At 37.0% G+C, this 17,329-nt stretch overlaps 1 protein-coding gene across 3 annotated transcripts; it reads left to right on the top strand.

Annotated features, from left to right (window-relative positions):
• Positions 1 to 454: 454 nt before the first annotated feature.
• Positions 455 to 12,290, top strand: LOC140322760 (uncharacterized; the record flags this gene model as incomplete). 3 transcript variants are annotated; one of them, XM_072399348.1, is given in 9 exon segments in its annotated part: positions 455 to 607; positions 1,552 to 1,935; positions 3,059 to 3,397; positions 5,417 to 5,782; positions 7,020 to 7,172; positions 8,362 to 8,389; positions 9,576 to 9,616; positions 11,067 to 11,113; positions 12,207 to 12,290. In XM_072399348.1, coding segments are annotated over 9 exon segments (1,479 nt in total), but the record flags the coding sequence as incomplete, so codon positions are not given.
• Positions 12,291 to 17,329: the final 5,039 nt, after the last annotated feature.

Below are 17,329 nucleotides of genomic sequence, written 5' to 3' on the forward strand. Positions count from 1 at the left end.
GCCCCTCGTTGACTAGCAGAATCCCCATCTCCTATCTTCCTATCTACCTTCTGACTTCTTTGGTAAGATATCGCCTTCTTTTAAGGAAACTAAATGTGTTCTATATTGGATTGCAAGGGGAAATGAATATAACCTAGATGTTCCTAGAATGTTGAAAACAGCAATACAAACCTAAAACCAAAAATCAGTGTACCCAAGTAGAATTTGGAACTGTCATGTTCCTGAAAATTTTTGTTTGGTTTTCCAAATGTTACAAAAGTGTGTTTCAGTTGAATATCAACAGTATACTCAAGCCACACTACTGAACCAGAACAGATGAGTATTTTTTAAAAATTATGATTGGGTAGGTAAGTATATTTTATTGCAGAAGGGACAACGCCTGTCCATTTTGCAATATAGTAGTTGCCTTATCGCGATTTGTTTTTTGAAAAGACGTTTAGTTCTGCTTTAACTTCTTTTTTATATTTTTTCACCTTCCCCTTCACAGCTCACTTCCTTTTTTTCTTTACATAAACATGCAATAATATACCACCGACTACACGTTCTCTACAATCTGCACTAGCAAGAAACATGAGAGCTTTCATTCTGCTTTTATTTCACTTTCAAGGTAAGTAACAAAGCAAGGTTCTTATTGTTTTATTGTTAATATCATGCAAATCCATGCATCAGTTTTGCAGCTTTAAAGGGCATGACGGCATACACAAAAGTATGTGCATAGGAGTGGATGAACCCCAAGTCATTTTGTTTTGTTGAAGTTTTGTTTTGCTACATGACTTTACTTTTCTGGGACCAGATCTGTGTCATGATTGTTTAATGTAAATCTTTACTTTGATAAAGTAGACCTGTCATGACATTTTAAGGATAGGTGTGACTCCTCCCCTTCTGTTTTTACCACCGCAGCAGTGCAGATTGAAGGGAAACCTAGAGCCTCCCGAGATACATGCGCCACCTATCCCAGAAGGCTCCGGGATGCTCCTTTTGCTCATGCTCAATATCGGGCATGGGCAGAAGCAGCTTTCCAGGAATAAAGAAATAAAAGAGTGGTGATCTCATGCATGCACAGTGAGATTGGCGCTTTTTTTACATTTTTAGAAGCAACGTCACCCGATCTGGTTCCTGCAGTGCCACAGTGCAACATTGGGTGACATAAGTAGATGAAAGAAGAAGACGGAGGATGGAAAAGAAAAGTGGCACCCACTGGATCCCCTCATGGGAAAAAAGAAGAAATCCAGAGCGGTATGGAACTGAATTTAATCAGATGGATTGAGAGCTCTTTGAAAGTAAAGGTAAGTGTTTTTTTTTCTTTTTTTTTCAAATGAAAGTTTTGCGTTAAGGTTAGAAATTATCTACCGGTCTAATACTACTTATTTTGGAGTTTTTGTTCAAAAAAGTTCCATTAGTAGACTAATTATAATTATGTAATAATTTCTGGCAGGAGATATTAGTTATATTCATCACGAGAGGGTGAAAACTTACTTTTAAATACTTAAAATAATTAAATATTATATTTATAAATAATATGTTTAATTATGCCCTTCTTTTAATTTGCAGGCATTGCAGTCTCTTCCAAGTCATGTGTTTATCAGGTGAAGACTCGCATTGTGCAGTCTGGGGGTTCTGTTATTATACCTTGTTCATATTCCGACCCAAAGCAACTGGGTGACGACTCACAAATAGCAGTTCGTTGGTTGAAAGGAAATGATCCATCATGTCAATTTGATAGGAATGAAATATCTTCCCTTGATGTAAAAACCACAAAGATATATGGTGAGCGGTATCTTACAAGAAAGGATCCTAACAGGAACAGAACACAATATATTGAAATCACAAAACTGGAACCATCAGATGGAGCAATATTCTGCTGTGAGATATTCAACAAACAAAATAGTAAAACGTTTTGGAAAACTCAGTTTGGGACCCATCTGCAATTCTCAGGTATGTATATATTTATTTAAAACATAAAGTCAGTGCCACATCCCTAATTCCAGAACAGTTTTAAAGCAACCATTATGAAACTTTAAAGGCACATATCAAAAAAAACTTCTTTATAATACATGTTCGTAAATAAAGCACTTCTTCTATTACAACTTATTCATAATCCATACATGACATGTTCCTCTATGTGTTTCGCATATATTGCTTCATCAGTAGAAACATCATCTAGTGGTCTATAACATAAAAGATATCCTCCATTATATTACCACATCAAACAACATAATAAAATATTGATTAACTAACTTACAATATAAAAATCATACTGCAATTCATAGTGAACAAATAATTTAGGTAATCCAGAAGCATCAGCAAGTTGGCTTGGTATTGTCAATTAGTTTCATTTAGAGGTCAGCTACCAATGGCGTATTACAAGATCTTGTTTTTATATGTCAGTAAGGGATATAACTACAAGATTAGTTAGTAGGGTTTAGGGATGAGCAAATTTGCCCAAGTTCAACTAACTATTAACTAGATAAACTTCCTAAAACCAGCTTTGATTCCTAGATTGTAAAAGACCCCAATGACCCCAATGGGATTGGTAGGGTACAGACCTGTTCTTTCTAAAGAAGAGGCAAATACTCTTTCAGAACATTGCCTTCTTGTCTTGGTAAAGCTGGTGGACCCACTAGTTAAAAAAAAACTCAGCAGGCCTTTGTACCCAACCACAATACAAAATTCTGGAGTCTTCTTAACATTGTCTTATAAAGGATTTGAATATGATAAAGGAAGTATGTGGAATGTTTTAGACATAACAACACTATGGATATACAAAAACAATTTTATTACTTTATTAAATATCGAAAGAATACAATTTGAACCAACTTTTTTATCACAAATACTCAATACATGTGTGTCACCTAATTTATAGCTTCCTATAACCTGTGAAGTTGGCAACCTATTCTCTCGGCTTTTCAGGAAATTCACTTATCAGGAAGTTAATACTGTAACTTGAAAGGAGAAAAAAATGTGTATATGCTATGTATAGGTCATATCGACACCAAACCGGTATAATAGATGTGTTGGTAGGTTTACATATAAATATTGTTCAATTTTCATTGTTTAGACACAAAATCTATCGCTCAGCTGGATGAACTGATGGCTGTAACAAATGAAGACATTGTCATCCCTTGTAACTATCCTAAAGTCAGAGGTTCTGTGCAGAAAGTTACCTGGTATCAAGTGAAGAGTAATTATTTCGGATGTAACACTGCTGATGGGATAGTGATCTACACATCGGAAAAAACACATCAACGTGACCGGTACTCATTGGTCAATTCATCTCAGGATTTCTCACTGCACATTGCTAATACCAATATAGAGGATCAGCAAGGTTATTGCTGTGTAGTCACTATAAGTGGATCTCCAGCAATAAGCAAACAAGTCACAATGTTAGTTGTTACAGGTATAAACTCTGAAATCATTTTTTGTTCATTTTTAACACATTGTAATTGTTAAGTGGGACATAAATATTTAGGATATTTATCAATAGGAGCCAATGTTGAAGTTGCCCAATGGTGTATATTGACCAATATGGATTAAGTTATAGTCAATAAAGAGTTGATATATGATTATGTGGTTAGTTAGGGTGAAAAGTCCAATAGGTTCAGCCATTAGCGAAATAAATATATCCCAGATAAAACTCTATGGACATAGTTGATGAAAGGTAGAAAAAACTTTTTAAACCCTGGTACAATTTGCTTCAACAGGGGAAAAAATGTCTTCCTGATCCAGTGGGGCAAGCAGATGTTCCCCGGATCAACAGTCTCTTGTGTTATTTCTTTATAACTTTAATTCCCAGTTATATTCTGTGCTTCTAGAAATGCATCCAGCTTTCTATTAAAGAAATCTATAAAACTTTCTAAAACTACTTCCTAAAGGGGGCTGATTCCTCATTTTCACAGCCCCTGATAGTCTGTCAGAGATTAAACTTCTTTTCTTCCTCGGGAAGTTCTTCACATGGACAATTTATAAATTTATGCGTCTCTTCTCAAGGGAGAATAGATTCAGTTCAGCTAATCTCCCCTCATAGCTGAGCTCCTCCATTCCTTTTATTAGTTTAGTTGCCCTTCTCTGCACCCTGTTAGGGTCAAATTCCCATGTAATGTGATTTTTTAAGAGCAAAATTGCATATGGTTCTTCTTGATCCTGGGATTCCTTGAACTTCAAAGAACATTTGCTCAACGTCATTTGACATTTTTTTATGTTTACTGATCCTGCTACAATTTTAGGTTACTAATCTCATGATACAATCATTCCATGCTGCAATATTCTCCCTAAATATGTTTTAATTTACAATTAAATGAACATTTGATTTTGTTGCTTCATCCAACTGCAATGTTGACATTTAACTCAAGAACACTTGGTCAGAACCATTTGTGCAACTCCCTATAACTTATAAATACCCTCTGACTTATTGTTGTTTAATTCAAAAACTCCGCATTCATCAAACAAGTTGCCATGCAGTTTTTTTTTTATTAAATATATCCAGGATCAGACTGGCCCACAAGAACCACAAGAACCAACAAAAGAAATCTTGGTGGGCCATGTGATATGCCTCCAAAATTAGTTCTTTGTGCCTTTTGGTTGGCCCGCCAATAAATGCCAGTATACCATGAAAGCTATGCATTTTTTATAGATACCCTTCCCCATTGCTCTAGGGCCCAAGGTCTTTCATCGGACTCAGAATTTACCCTATATTTTTCCTATTCAGCTACTTATTTTGGTTCCCTTTTATCTTTATATTTTTTTTTTTATTCCTGTATAAAAAAGTTTTTGGTTACTTTTGTTGCATTACAAAAATCCATTATTCGCCTTCTAAAAAAGTTCAATATACTTTATATCCGAAAAAAACAAGACCAGTATAGTAGCTGAAATTAAATAGCCCACTTTTAAAAAGAAGTGCTATAAATTTTCCAGAAACCTCTAAAGTTTTGCTCATCACCAGCCACTGAATCTGATTTTTGGGGTTGATGAATATCAGTTCCCCCGATGCTCGCAATGGTTTCTCCTGTGCTGTAAAGATCTATATGGCTTGTGGGAGAAACCACAGTGAACAACAGGGGACATAGATATTCACAAATTCAAAGTGAGGTCAACAACATAGCAAAGATTTTAAACATGAAGCCACTGAAATAGTTAGTAAATATAATTTCACAGACAGGCCTGGCTATTTTCAAACTGTTAGTAACTTTAATTAAAATCTGCCTCTCATAACTGCGTAGGCAATGAGGGTATAGGTTGTAATCACATCTGACCATTTAAAATAATAAAATATGGCAGCTCCAGAATACTCTTTACAGGAAATCCCAGCCATATTTGCTTTGGACAGTAGCCCTAGTATGTATGGGAGGTCATATTGTTACAGTGAATTGGAATTCCATGTAATGATTAAATAGAATTTGACTACTTCCTTATATTTTAGACAAGCAATCTATCTTCACTAACGAGTCTCAGAAGGTCACAGCCCAAGAAGGAATGCCAGTTACCTTGAACTGCTTCTACATCCTACCAGACCCATCTAAAGAACGTGATGTTGTGAGGGTCAATGTATACTGGAGATTGGGCAATGTAACTGGACCATACGCCTACCATCCCTACCAGGAAATAACTCATTCCAGTTACAGTAAAAGAACTTTAATTACCGGTACAGCAAACCTTCATATAAAACGGGTCCAGACTGAGGACAACACCACATTTCACTGCTTTGTGGTGCTTAAACTGTGTGCAGGTGACAATGAATATGAAGATAAGATTGTGTATGGAGGAGAAACCAGACTGATTGTGGAAGGTAATGTGCAAGAGGAGGTCTAACATAGAGTTTCTTGACCTCTTTACCATGGAGGAACCCTTGAAATAACTTTCAGGTCTTCAAGGAACCCCTTCCATATTAACTATATCCACAGCTCACAGTATATTAGTGTGGTGGTCAGAGGGCAGAATGTCTCTTATTTTGCTGGCCATTGGGAAGAATGTCATCCTTATAGATAGCCAAAAGGATTATAGGTATCACGTAATCTGACCCAAGAAGCACAAATTACCCATTGATCAAGGAACCCCTAACAATCTCTGGCAGAACCCCAGGGTTCCATGAAAGTGGAATTGTTTTCTTCTTTATTCACCTTTGCCAAAATGACCAACTTCTATTAATCCACGTGGCCCTAGGCATACCATCCACCCCCAAACAACATCTCCCAAGATCTTTTTCCCTACACACACTGGGGTCAATTTAGTAAATCTCTTCAAGACTGGAGAAGATTATCATGGGAGAACCTGAGTGATCCAGCAATTTGTTGTCAGTTCATGTCTACTAGATGTCCCTATTTATTTATCAATCTACGTTATAACTATGAACCAGAATTAGTTTAATAAAAAAAAGTATCAAAATAATTTCAAAGCCATAATACGCACTACTCCAGCAAATTGTTTCTCCTATCCCCCTCTATTACAACACTTTAGCTTCAGGGAACTTCTGAAGCGTTGGATGTCCATATTCCCCCTTGCAGTGTGGAGTTCCTCCAAATCCCACCTCTTGAGCCCTTTAGTTATATAAGGGGTCATCAGAAGGTACCACCAAGAATGAAGGGGTGCACACAGATCCCATACTTCTAGAATTGTTGAATGCTGAAGACCCTTTTTTTAGAGGCTGTAGTTCTGGAACTTTTATGTGGGAGGAGAAATTTGCTGCAGAAGTTGAGTGTACAGCTTAAATCAATCTTTGGTCACTTCTGGTCACCTCTAAAGATTGTCGTGTGTGGTTGACAGTATGGTAGTTAAACGCAATGACTGGGAGAGGCGAACAGCCTGCTTTTCAACAGGAAAAATGGGCCTTACGTGTCCTGCTGGTTAATAAAAAACTGTAAACAGAGCTCAACAGCTCAAGTTCAATCTTACACACATTGCAACATTTGATGTCATGTTTCTGTTATTGTATGTTCATTTTTCCATAAATTGTATTGTAGGCTTGCTAAGCTCCTATATGTATTTTCTATTATGATTTAACATTTGGTTCCATTTTACTTTTTTAGAAAATTCCACCCAAGGGGAGCAGCCAACTAGATTGCCAAACAGCACAGTGCCAAGTGCTCAGAATGAATTGCCAATAATAATCATTATTATCATCACCTCGGTTATTATCCTAATTATTTTTATATTGATTTTGATCATGTTAAAGGTAACAGGTGAGTAAGACAATTATTACTTTATTTTCAAGTTGATGGGTATATTGCTGAAACAAGCCTTCACCAAGTAACCAAACCAACCATGGAGTACCCAATACTAAATGTGGTTGTTTGCTCCATCACACAACATTTGTTTTTGGTGCGTTTAGTGCATTGAACAACCCGTTCAAATAAATAGGCTGCCTTAACACAGTGCAAATAATTTCCCATGTGATAACCCATTGCAATGGTTTTAAGTAGTCCTTAGTCTTCATTTTTTAATAGTAGATATTGGAGAGAAAACCCTGTGGGTCTTATCCATTTTGGAATATCTGTGTTCCCAGGTCTGGATATCTACTGTACTCATAATGAGGGGTTACTACTAGCCCTGCACTGAGTTATTTGGTCTGTACACCAGCTGTGCCCATTATGAAGATCCCCATCACAGGCTCATTATGAATTTCCTACCACCACTGTGCTAAGTTTCCAGGTCAACATGGATACAATGGGGTGTTTTTTGAATGCCATAAGCTGGTCAATGAATAATGTTACCTAAATTGGAACTAAACTCAAAACTGCAAAAAAAAAAAAAAATACACTTACCTTCAATCCCGCTGGGCCGCCCGATCCTGCAGGGCTGTCCTATCCTTCTGGGCGTGTCCTGCTTTAGGTCCTTCGTCATCCTGGCATCCGTTCTGGAGCTGGTGCTCTGGGCACTGCCATCTTGTCTTCTTCTTTTTCATCTTATGTCACCCGATCTCCCACCTGGAAGAAAAAACATTTCAGATCTCACTGCACATGCATAAGATTGGCAAATTTTTCTCTGTGCACAAAAAAGGCTTCCTCTGTGCATGCCCGAGTAACTCGGGCATGCGCAGAAGGAGCGTCCAAGAGTCACCCCGGATGCGTGACCTAGGTATCCCGGGAGGCTTTGCACTCTTATTCATTCTTGACTACCAAGGCGATCTACAATTAGGGGCGGTGCTGCACATTATTTTTTTAAATGTTGTTGCACCTAAAAAAACTGAATTTTTTTACTTTACCTAAAAGGGTTCTTTACCTTTTTAAGTGAAAACTCTGAGTTTAGGTACACATTCATTGTTTTTCTGGAGACATTGTACTGGGCCATGATCACAAATAGATATTATGTGGTGGGGGCTGAACACATAAATGACTTGTTTACAAATTATTGCCTGTGTATTTCCTGTAGGTGTTATCTGCAAAAGGAAAAAACATATGTAAGTGTGATCTTTACAGATTTTCTTTGGTTTTTAACTTTCACAATTTATATATTGGTCTCACTATATTTGACTTAAATGTACAATTATGTCTTAAATAGTAATCACTGAAAACAAGTTGCCACCAGCCAACACTGGGACATGTGCATAAAGACAGCCAGAATACATAGCCGCAATACATAATGCAAGTGTGAATAACCACACATAGATACAGGTGGAGACATAACACCAGCACTGGTGCCCATCAAACCTGTAAAGAAGTCATCAGGGGAACAGAAATACAGGAGGGAGCTCCTGCACAAAGTTTCACATTAGATTACTGCGTAGATCTGGAACAAATACACAAAACAAATCAGTACTTAGGTATAAAAACACACCTCTTGTATTTGAACAAAAGTTGCTACGGTACAGAAACATAGTAGTTACAAAATAACTATAATGTTACTTTGTATCTCTAAATAGCATTACTCAATAGTGTTTATAAACACTGATCAGAAGCTTTGATCCACAGCAGTGGATGGAGCCAACTCTCATCCAGCAGACAGGAATGATGATGAGTAAAAATGGTGGGTAAATGGAGTAAATGGGTGACCCCAGTGGAGTTTTTTTTGGGGCTTCTAAGTTGTACTGAAATTGTGCAAACAGAGTTAAAATTTTAGCAAGCCCACTAAAGTTAATAAATGATGGTACCAGTATTTAGCAGAAACCCCAAGTCTGGCCTTCACCCCTACACTAAATATCTCCCAGGGGACACATCAGGCAGAATTGTATGCCACTTTCATTGTGCTTAGCTTAGAAGGCACTGGATTCTTTTTGGTTCTCCTGGCTGTGGATGGTCTTTTTCATCTTTTTAATAAAGGACACTGTGTTGACCTGTCTGTTCAGATAGAAATCCCGAAACCCTGCATTCACAATGTACATCATTCAACTTCAAAGACTAAAGACATATATTGGTGAAAACAGAGAAATATGGGTTACAACTCATAGCCTGAAAGTAACTTTTGCAGCCCAAACCTTTTTTTTGGGGGGATAGGGGATTATTGCTTTCCCAACCCTTCTACACAGAATGAGGTTTTTAAGTTTATTATAATGTTTGCTATGCTGGCTGTCTCGATTGTGTGTTGAGATTTTTTTGGGAAAACTTTTTGCTCTGTACCAGGTCTAATAGAGTTTTTTTTTGATGTAGCTCTGAACAGCAGATGAACACCGTTCAAACTCCAGGTAAAGGTACATAACTGTTACAAATGTTTCCTAAAAAAGACAAATATTGCTTTTGAATATATATTGTATTTTTATTATGACCAGGTCAAAAATATTACATTTGAAAAATATATTTTCCTCTTTTTTTATTTTTTCTATTTTTATCAGTTGGATCTAAAATATAACACGGACCTTCTACATTCTAGTTTTAATCCAGATAGTGGTGCTCTGATCTGTATTTCACATCTTCATCAGCTCAATAGCTGCTTTGTAGGGAAAAAAATGTTCATAAAGCTTAGTGGTTCAAACTGAAATGTTATATGCATAAAAATCATTAAGTTTTTTAGATGCATAGGACTCATACATTTTACATGTATAATAGGAATCAGAACAGTGGCTCTACCACATTCCATGCTGCAGATAGGTCCTTACAGGGATTTCATTTCAGAGAGAAAGCACAAAGGCTAACAGCTTCTGTTGTACTTTTTCTCTCTTCAGAACCCCACCCCAAGAGGGGTTCAGATAGCCAAAATGATCACTGTTGTCACCTAAACTGACATGAGAGCCATAAATTGCTCATTGCCAAAGGAACCCCAAGCAACCTCTGGAGGGACCCTGGTTGAGGAACACTGGTCTAGAGTAGGTATTCATATATAGGCACTGAAATGGTGAATTAGTAAATTAAAATGTGGACAATCAGAGAACAATTCCTAATAGAGACCATTGCTTCGCCATAAAAAAATATTGTCTCGTTTGTGGAAGCAGTAGTCTTTCTGAAGAGATCCAACACACACCTTGCTGAGACAGACCTATAACTCCGCAATCAGGAGGAAGAAGAAGATGTTTGTTGTAGAACTATGGACCTGAATCAACAAGAGGCTTGTTGGGATACTGTAGAGCAGTGTTTTTCCACCTTTTTAAAATGTGGAAACCTTGAAATAACATTCAGGTCTTCAGGTTACCCCAGCTATATTTACTATATCCACAGATCACAGTACATTAGTGTGGTGGTCAGTGGGAAGAATTCCTCTTACATCGCTGGCCATTGGGAATAAGTTCAACCTTAAAGATAGACAAAAAGATCATTGGTGTCACTTAAACTGACCTGAGGTACATAAACTGCTCATTGCTCAAGGAATCACTAGCATCCTTTGGAGGAATCCTAGGGTTCCATGAAAGCCTTGTTGAGAAACACAGCCGTAGAGAGAGAGCACTACTTCCCCACAAAGAGCAAAAGTCATTCTCTGTAGCATGCTGGCAGTCATTCCTGTTCAGGCGGTGGCTACATTCTAAAGAGAATGATCTATAATGTTTGCAGAGCTTTTCATGCACCTGTATTAAAATTGAATGTCCATCTGGTTTTATTATATTTAGTTCTCCAGAATACTAAAATATATAATTAATAATGGAAAGTTTATTAAGAATTCCGTAAACCTGCTAATGAAGATGTTTAATGATATTCTTTCCTGATCTCCAGGTGGCGGGACAAGTGATGAAGTTCAATACTATGATATAAGCACAAAGGTGAGCACCTGTGAAGGACGAGATACATGTCTATAAATGACAGGTGATGACATAGGATCACTGAGCTGCATCACATTACATACTTGTTCATGGGTTTAGAAATAAAGTGGTACCATGGTATAAGTCCTTAATCCATTCCAGATCCTTGGACTTATACCAAACCAATTTTTCCCATAAGAAATAAAAGGAAAATGATTAATCCGTTCCCATGAAACAAAAACCTATTGTTTTTGGCATATTATACATTGATGGGGTTGTAAAGAATATTTTAAACACTGCCTTATATCAAAATACATAAATACAAAAGTAATTAGATGAAATAAATTAAAATTTAACCTCCCTTTACCTTGCTAAGAAGAGTCAAGTGCCTACTAGAATGGTGCTGAGAAGGGATGTAATTCACAGAGAGTTATAGCGCGGGTTGATCAGTGATTGGTAGCAACTGGCGTACTGATGCTCATGGGCAGTCGTGGCTTTGTCTCGAGAGAGGTAAATAAAGCTAGCGCGCGGTGTTATGACTCGTTTTGACCCATACAAGTTCCAGCACAAAGGTTGTATACCAAGCAAAGTTTTTCGTGTCCAAACAGGACTTATACCAAGTTGGACTTATTCCAAAGCGGACTTACACCGAGGAACCACTGTAGTTTAAGCTGGACCTTCCACCAGATTTTGTAGGTTTGGCCATCGCCATCAGTTACAGAGTTTATGTTTCATTACACGTAAATAGTTGACCATTGCCTTAGTTCCTATTCCTCTCCTAGGCAGGACTGATGTGCCTTCAGTCTCCTGGGACACTCATCTCAGATGAAAGGTCAGCAAGTGATGAGGTATCACAAGCTTAAATCGATGTAGATGAGACATCTTCCTTTACTTGCGGTTTGTTGACATCCATGATATGAATGGAAGCTGTGAGCTTCTGAAGGTACATTGCTGAAGGAAAATAAGTGTATGGGGGAAAGCAATATAATAAATAAGAAGTATACGGGTCTTAGCAAATATGTAACTGAATGGAGAAAGAAGAAGACGAAGAAGAATGGTTGATAAAGTAAAGTTATTGCTGAAAGGTCTTCTTTATAACATTACATTTTTTCAGCAACCAGATGAAGTCCATGAGGTTGGCACCGATGAAGTGGGAAGGAAGATTACAGAAACTGGAGAGATTGAGGATGAAGAAGATGTAGGTGCCAATACATTAGTAGTCCCTTCTCATGGTCTGCTAACTAGGACAGAAGTTTTAGAAGTTTTTACAGGATTTGATCCCTCAATACAAAAACCCTGATGAAGGTCGATTGCTGAACTTCTATGACATATGTAATTAAATGATAGTATCTAAAAAATAAACTGGACTTTTACAAAATATTATAGTGTGGCACTTTGATCACAACTTCATGGTCACCATAGAGAGGAACCTTAGACGTCAGAGCAGCCAACTAGAAGTCTAAAACCACCACTCTTTATTAGCCACCACTCATAGAAAATTAACTTAGGAGTACCACTGCTCAATTTCCCTATATTTTACACTTGATGTGGAGGCCTTGATGGGAGATAAGTAACCATAAACAATGTAACTTAGCCATTTTTAAATGCCAGTTCAATTTTTAAATTATCATAAAGTCATCACTTTAATAATTATTGTAGAGTGTCAAGGACAAACATCCCCATCATCTCTAAACCTAATGCAAAGAAGCGTTTGAAAGAAAAACACGCTGAGATAAATAATTAGGGTAATAATGATAAACTCTTCTGTAACACTGGTTGGGTTCCTGCCTTGCTGATTTAATGGCTTCAAATAAAAGATTCAATGTCTGTGAAATTTAATTCACTTGTTGCATTTCATGACATAAACTCACATTACTAAACCCACGGCAAGCAGCCAAATATACAAATGGTCCATATAGAGAATATGGCAAAGGGGCAACTGACAGGGAGTCATGTGACTTGGAATAGGAAGTAAGCAGGGACTGGGATACCTGAGCAGAGTTGGTGCTGGCAGCAGGAGAATGCAAGGTGAGTGACGCTAAGGGAGGGAACAAATCCCGGTCATGCAGGGATCTGTGACACAAAATGACAGTTCCCTTAGTGGAGATCTAAAAGCCAAATTAAAGGTAGCAATGTACATATCAAGCCCCATCTAGAAATTAATTAGAATTACTGTAGGAACAATACACAAACAGTCCCTCCAATATCATTTCAGCCACCAGACACTAGAGATGGTTAAATAGGGTCAGATCTGTTTAGATTCAATTAACAAACTTTTTACCAAGATTCAATTTTAATCAGCTTTTGGGCAAATTGTATTAAAGGGTTTTTTTATTATTATGGTTAAATAACCTTTTTAGGTCTAATTTCAGTTGAATCAAATGGCTTGGGTCTGTATGAAGCATTGGCCTGATGATCCCTGGTAGCCTTCTGTATGATATCAAGCCTATCCTGGATGCAGAGAGGACCTTGCCATTGGGCAGCCAGTAGTAGGTATCCACGTTACTCATTACCCACCCCCGAAGAAGGACCCATGCTCTGTAAACAAAGACTTCATGTGTCTATAGCTTTACATAAGTTTTATTTTATTTCACTTTTTCATAACAAGAAAGGTAAGAATGAGGTTTAGAGGGTGTTATTATTATCCTCTAGATCAGCCTTGGACTCTTGTAAAACGCGGGTCCACAGACCGAAGGACTGAAATCAGTTATATAGGCAACCATTATATTTCTATGGCATATTGGAGGCTTTTTTATCCTTTACTGGGTTATGCTTTTTGATACAGAACTTATATCAGACAGGACAAACAAGATCCCAAGCATGTAAAATGTATCTTTCTGCAAAAAACTAATAGGCGTTCATGAATCAAATCTACGTTAGTCATTATCCATTGATGTTGTCATCTTTAACAACATATTGCTTTAAAAAAAAAATCTGCCCTCCTAAGCCCCCCTGGCTGCACGGATTTACCGTTTGACCACAAACATTATCAGCCCTCCTGGCTGTATCAACTGGCTACATCTATATATTTTCTGCTTCCTCCCGAAAAATACACCTTTTGGGAGAGCAGCCAAATACCTACCTGGTAATCAGGCAGATCTCAATTGAGATCCTGTTTTCAGCTTTAGGAATTATTCCGACTATGTTTTATTTATTTTTAGATGAGGTTCTTATTACCTTAATCTAAACCCCTATCCATGGTATTCAAAATGTAAGATCATGTATATCAATATCACTATGCGATCAAATCCACTAAGAAAAGAGACTTTTTTCTTGTGGACTTGAACATATCGGTAGGTACCGCCAACAATATTCAAATATATTACTATTCAACTCCTTACCTTTATAGACAGACCTTATTACTGACCATGTATTATGCACTACATTATTTTTATTAGCATGCAGCTTGAATACTGCTTCTAGTACTCCTTTATCTAGACCGCAGTTCAACTAAATGTAAGTAATACCATCACTTTATTCCTTGGAATATTATTGACATAACCAAATCTATAATAACATTGTTTAATTAAAACATCAGATATGAAAGCTTTTTTGACACCTATTTCACAATTAGTCCTAATATGGTAAAGATCATTAGAAAAAAAAATAACATATTTTGTACTAAAATGTCAATAATATTATTCTTTCTAATCCTCAATGTTTGTTACCAATGTATAATATATTCAATCTAGTAACATGTAAACTAATATCAGTTGTCAAATATCTTTACAAATAATCCAATAGAATTTAAACATTGCTGTATGATATGCAACTTTTGATGCTATATATTTTGTGTTTGTGCAACATAGAAATCATACAATCTCTGCAACCACATACCCCTGAAGAAGCCTATAATTGGCGAAACGCGTCAGGAATTGTGTTACGGCTACAGGTCCTCTTTTTGTTTTCAACAATATATTGTCTGATGTTTAGGGAAATTATGTCTAGGACAAATATCCAAACCCTGAGACGGTAACAGGCAATTGGATATATGGTGGAAAAAATTACTTTGTACCACTGTTGTATGTATTATCTACAAAATACACACTTGACTTTTTGCACTAAAACTCTGAGCCTTAAACCTTTTTCTTTCCTCTATATCTACACAATACATTTAAAAAAAAATCTGCTATTTTTTACACTTATCCTTTACTCACTTGCTCTTTCTTTAAAACAAAGGCATGCAGAAGATGATACATCAGTCATAACACATCTTCTACCACCCAGATGTCACACCATGTATGGAAGAATCTTTATAATCATCAGTTTTCTAGGTAAGTGCTAGTACCATGTGCATTCGCCTATAAAAGTCAATAATGATGATGATTTACAGGTGGAAGGGGTGAGTATTTTATCTTTTAAGTAGGTGGCATTGTCTTGGGTAGAGAAGGCAGTTTTGGGGGGGGTGGGCAGGTGTGGGGTTTAGGAGGGAGTCAATTGTGAATTGTTGAGAATAGACTGGTTGGGTTTGAAGCTTGAGAGGAAATGACAGCGGAGAAATAATTTTGCTTGGCAGTGAGTTCAGTGTTAAAGTACTGCAGTCTGGTTTGGTAGTCCATTTTCTTGTCTTTTGGTAGTTTCCTTTTTACCTTCCTTTCTATTTTCTTTTTCTTTAATTTACTTTTCTTTTTTCTTTCCTATCTCTTTTTCTTTCCTCGTTCTTTTACCTTTTCCTTTCCTTTTTCTTTTACCTTTTCCTTTTCTTTTGCCTTTCTTTTTTTCATTCTAGTTTTGCTTTCCCTGCTTTTTTCCTTTCCATGCCTTTTTTTCTTTTCCTTTTCTTTCAATTAATTTCCTTTCCATTTTTCCTTTACTTTTTTTTTACTTTTTTCTTGCCATTTTCTTGTCCTTTCTTTTTTCCTTCCCTTTTCCTTTTCTTTTTCCTTTCCTTTTACTTTTCCTTTCCTTTTTATTTTACCTATTCCTTTCCTTTCCTCCCTGTTCCTTTACACTATTTTTTTTCTCTACTCACCCCCTCTAAAGAAAGTTTTTTGTTTAGATACAGAATATATCACTCAGCTGGATGAAATGATAGCTGTGTCAAAGGAAGAGATCACCATTCCATGTTATTACTCCAAAGACATCTTATGACATGACATGACATGACTTATGTAAGCATATGGTCATACTCGAACTTCAACATGGCCGGTACTCTCTGATCAATTTAATCCGTGATTTGTCACTGCGTATTCATAATGTTTGCATATTTGATCATGGAAGTTATTGCTGTGTTGTCTCTACCACACAAAGAAAACTGGGAAGCAATCAATTTACAAGGCTGATTGTTGCAGGTAACTTACAGCACACTTGTATTGAGAGCAGAAAATATGGAATATGTCATGGCTGACCACTCCAACCAAAAACATACTTACTGTATAGCTCTGTGTTTCTTCACCTTTTTACAACAATTGAAACAATTTTATAGGTCTTTGAGGGACCACTGCCATAAATACTTTATGCACAGAATATAATTGTTATATATATAATATATGTGGCTATTGGGAAGAATGTCACCCTTACAGCTAGCTAAAAAGATCATTGGTATCACATAAACTGACCTAAGAGGCACAAATTGTTTAGAGAACCCCAGCAACCTCATCTGTCCAAAAATGCATACATTTATTATTATTAAACCATGTATTTTACCAATCAGATTATCCTGGTCATGCTAAAGCTACGTACACACATCAGATGATTCTTGTCCGATAATCACCTCCGGGCTAGTATTGGATGAGAATCTGGCGTGTATACAGCTCCCGTCCAACGTCCTGGTGGATCCACGAACAATGAAAGTACCCGGTCCTGATCAAAAGAGCTTTTGCAATGCTGGAACATTTAGACATGAGGAGGGGGGCTGGAAGTTTACCTAATATGGGGCCCAGAAATTTCTGATGGCAGCCCTGAGCAAACCTCTTGTAACTTGTGAGTTCTCCATGATCATTCCAAACCCAGTTCCAAGTTTTATTGTAATGTCAGAGCATGTATATTGTCATAGGTAATTTTCTGACCTTTTATGTTAAATTTCAACCTCAGATATCACTAGATATTAAGGTGTTAAACTCCGTACACTGTAATAATAATTCTTTAATGCAGCTAGCTTATGTACCTGGATATGAGCGAATATCAGAATCTTGTAATTACCTGTACATCAGATCTCAGACTAAGAGGGAGAGAAGAAGGAAAATGATGATAGGCTAGTGAACACATGGAGATGAACGCATACGTCTTCTGCATCCC

Source organism: Pyxicephalus adspersus, chromosome 2 (assembly GCF_032062135.1).
Source record: "Pyxicephalus adspersus chromosome 2, UCB_Pads_2.0, whole genome shotgun sequence".
NCBI classification, from domain to species: domain Eukaryota; kingdom Metazoa; phylum Chordata; class Amphibia; order Anura; family Pyxicephalidae; genus Pyxicephalus; species Pyxicephalus adspersus.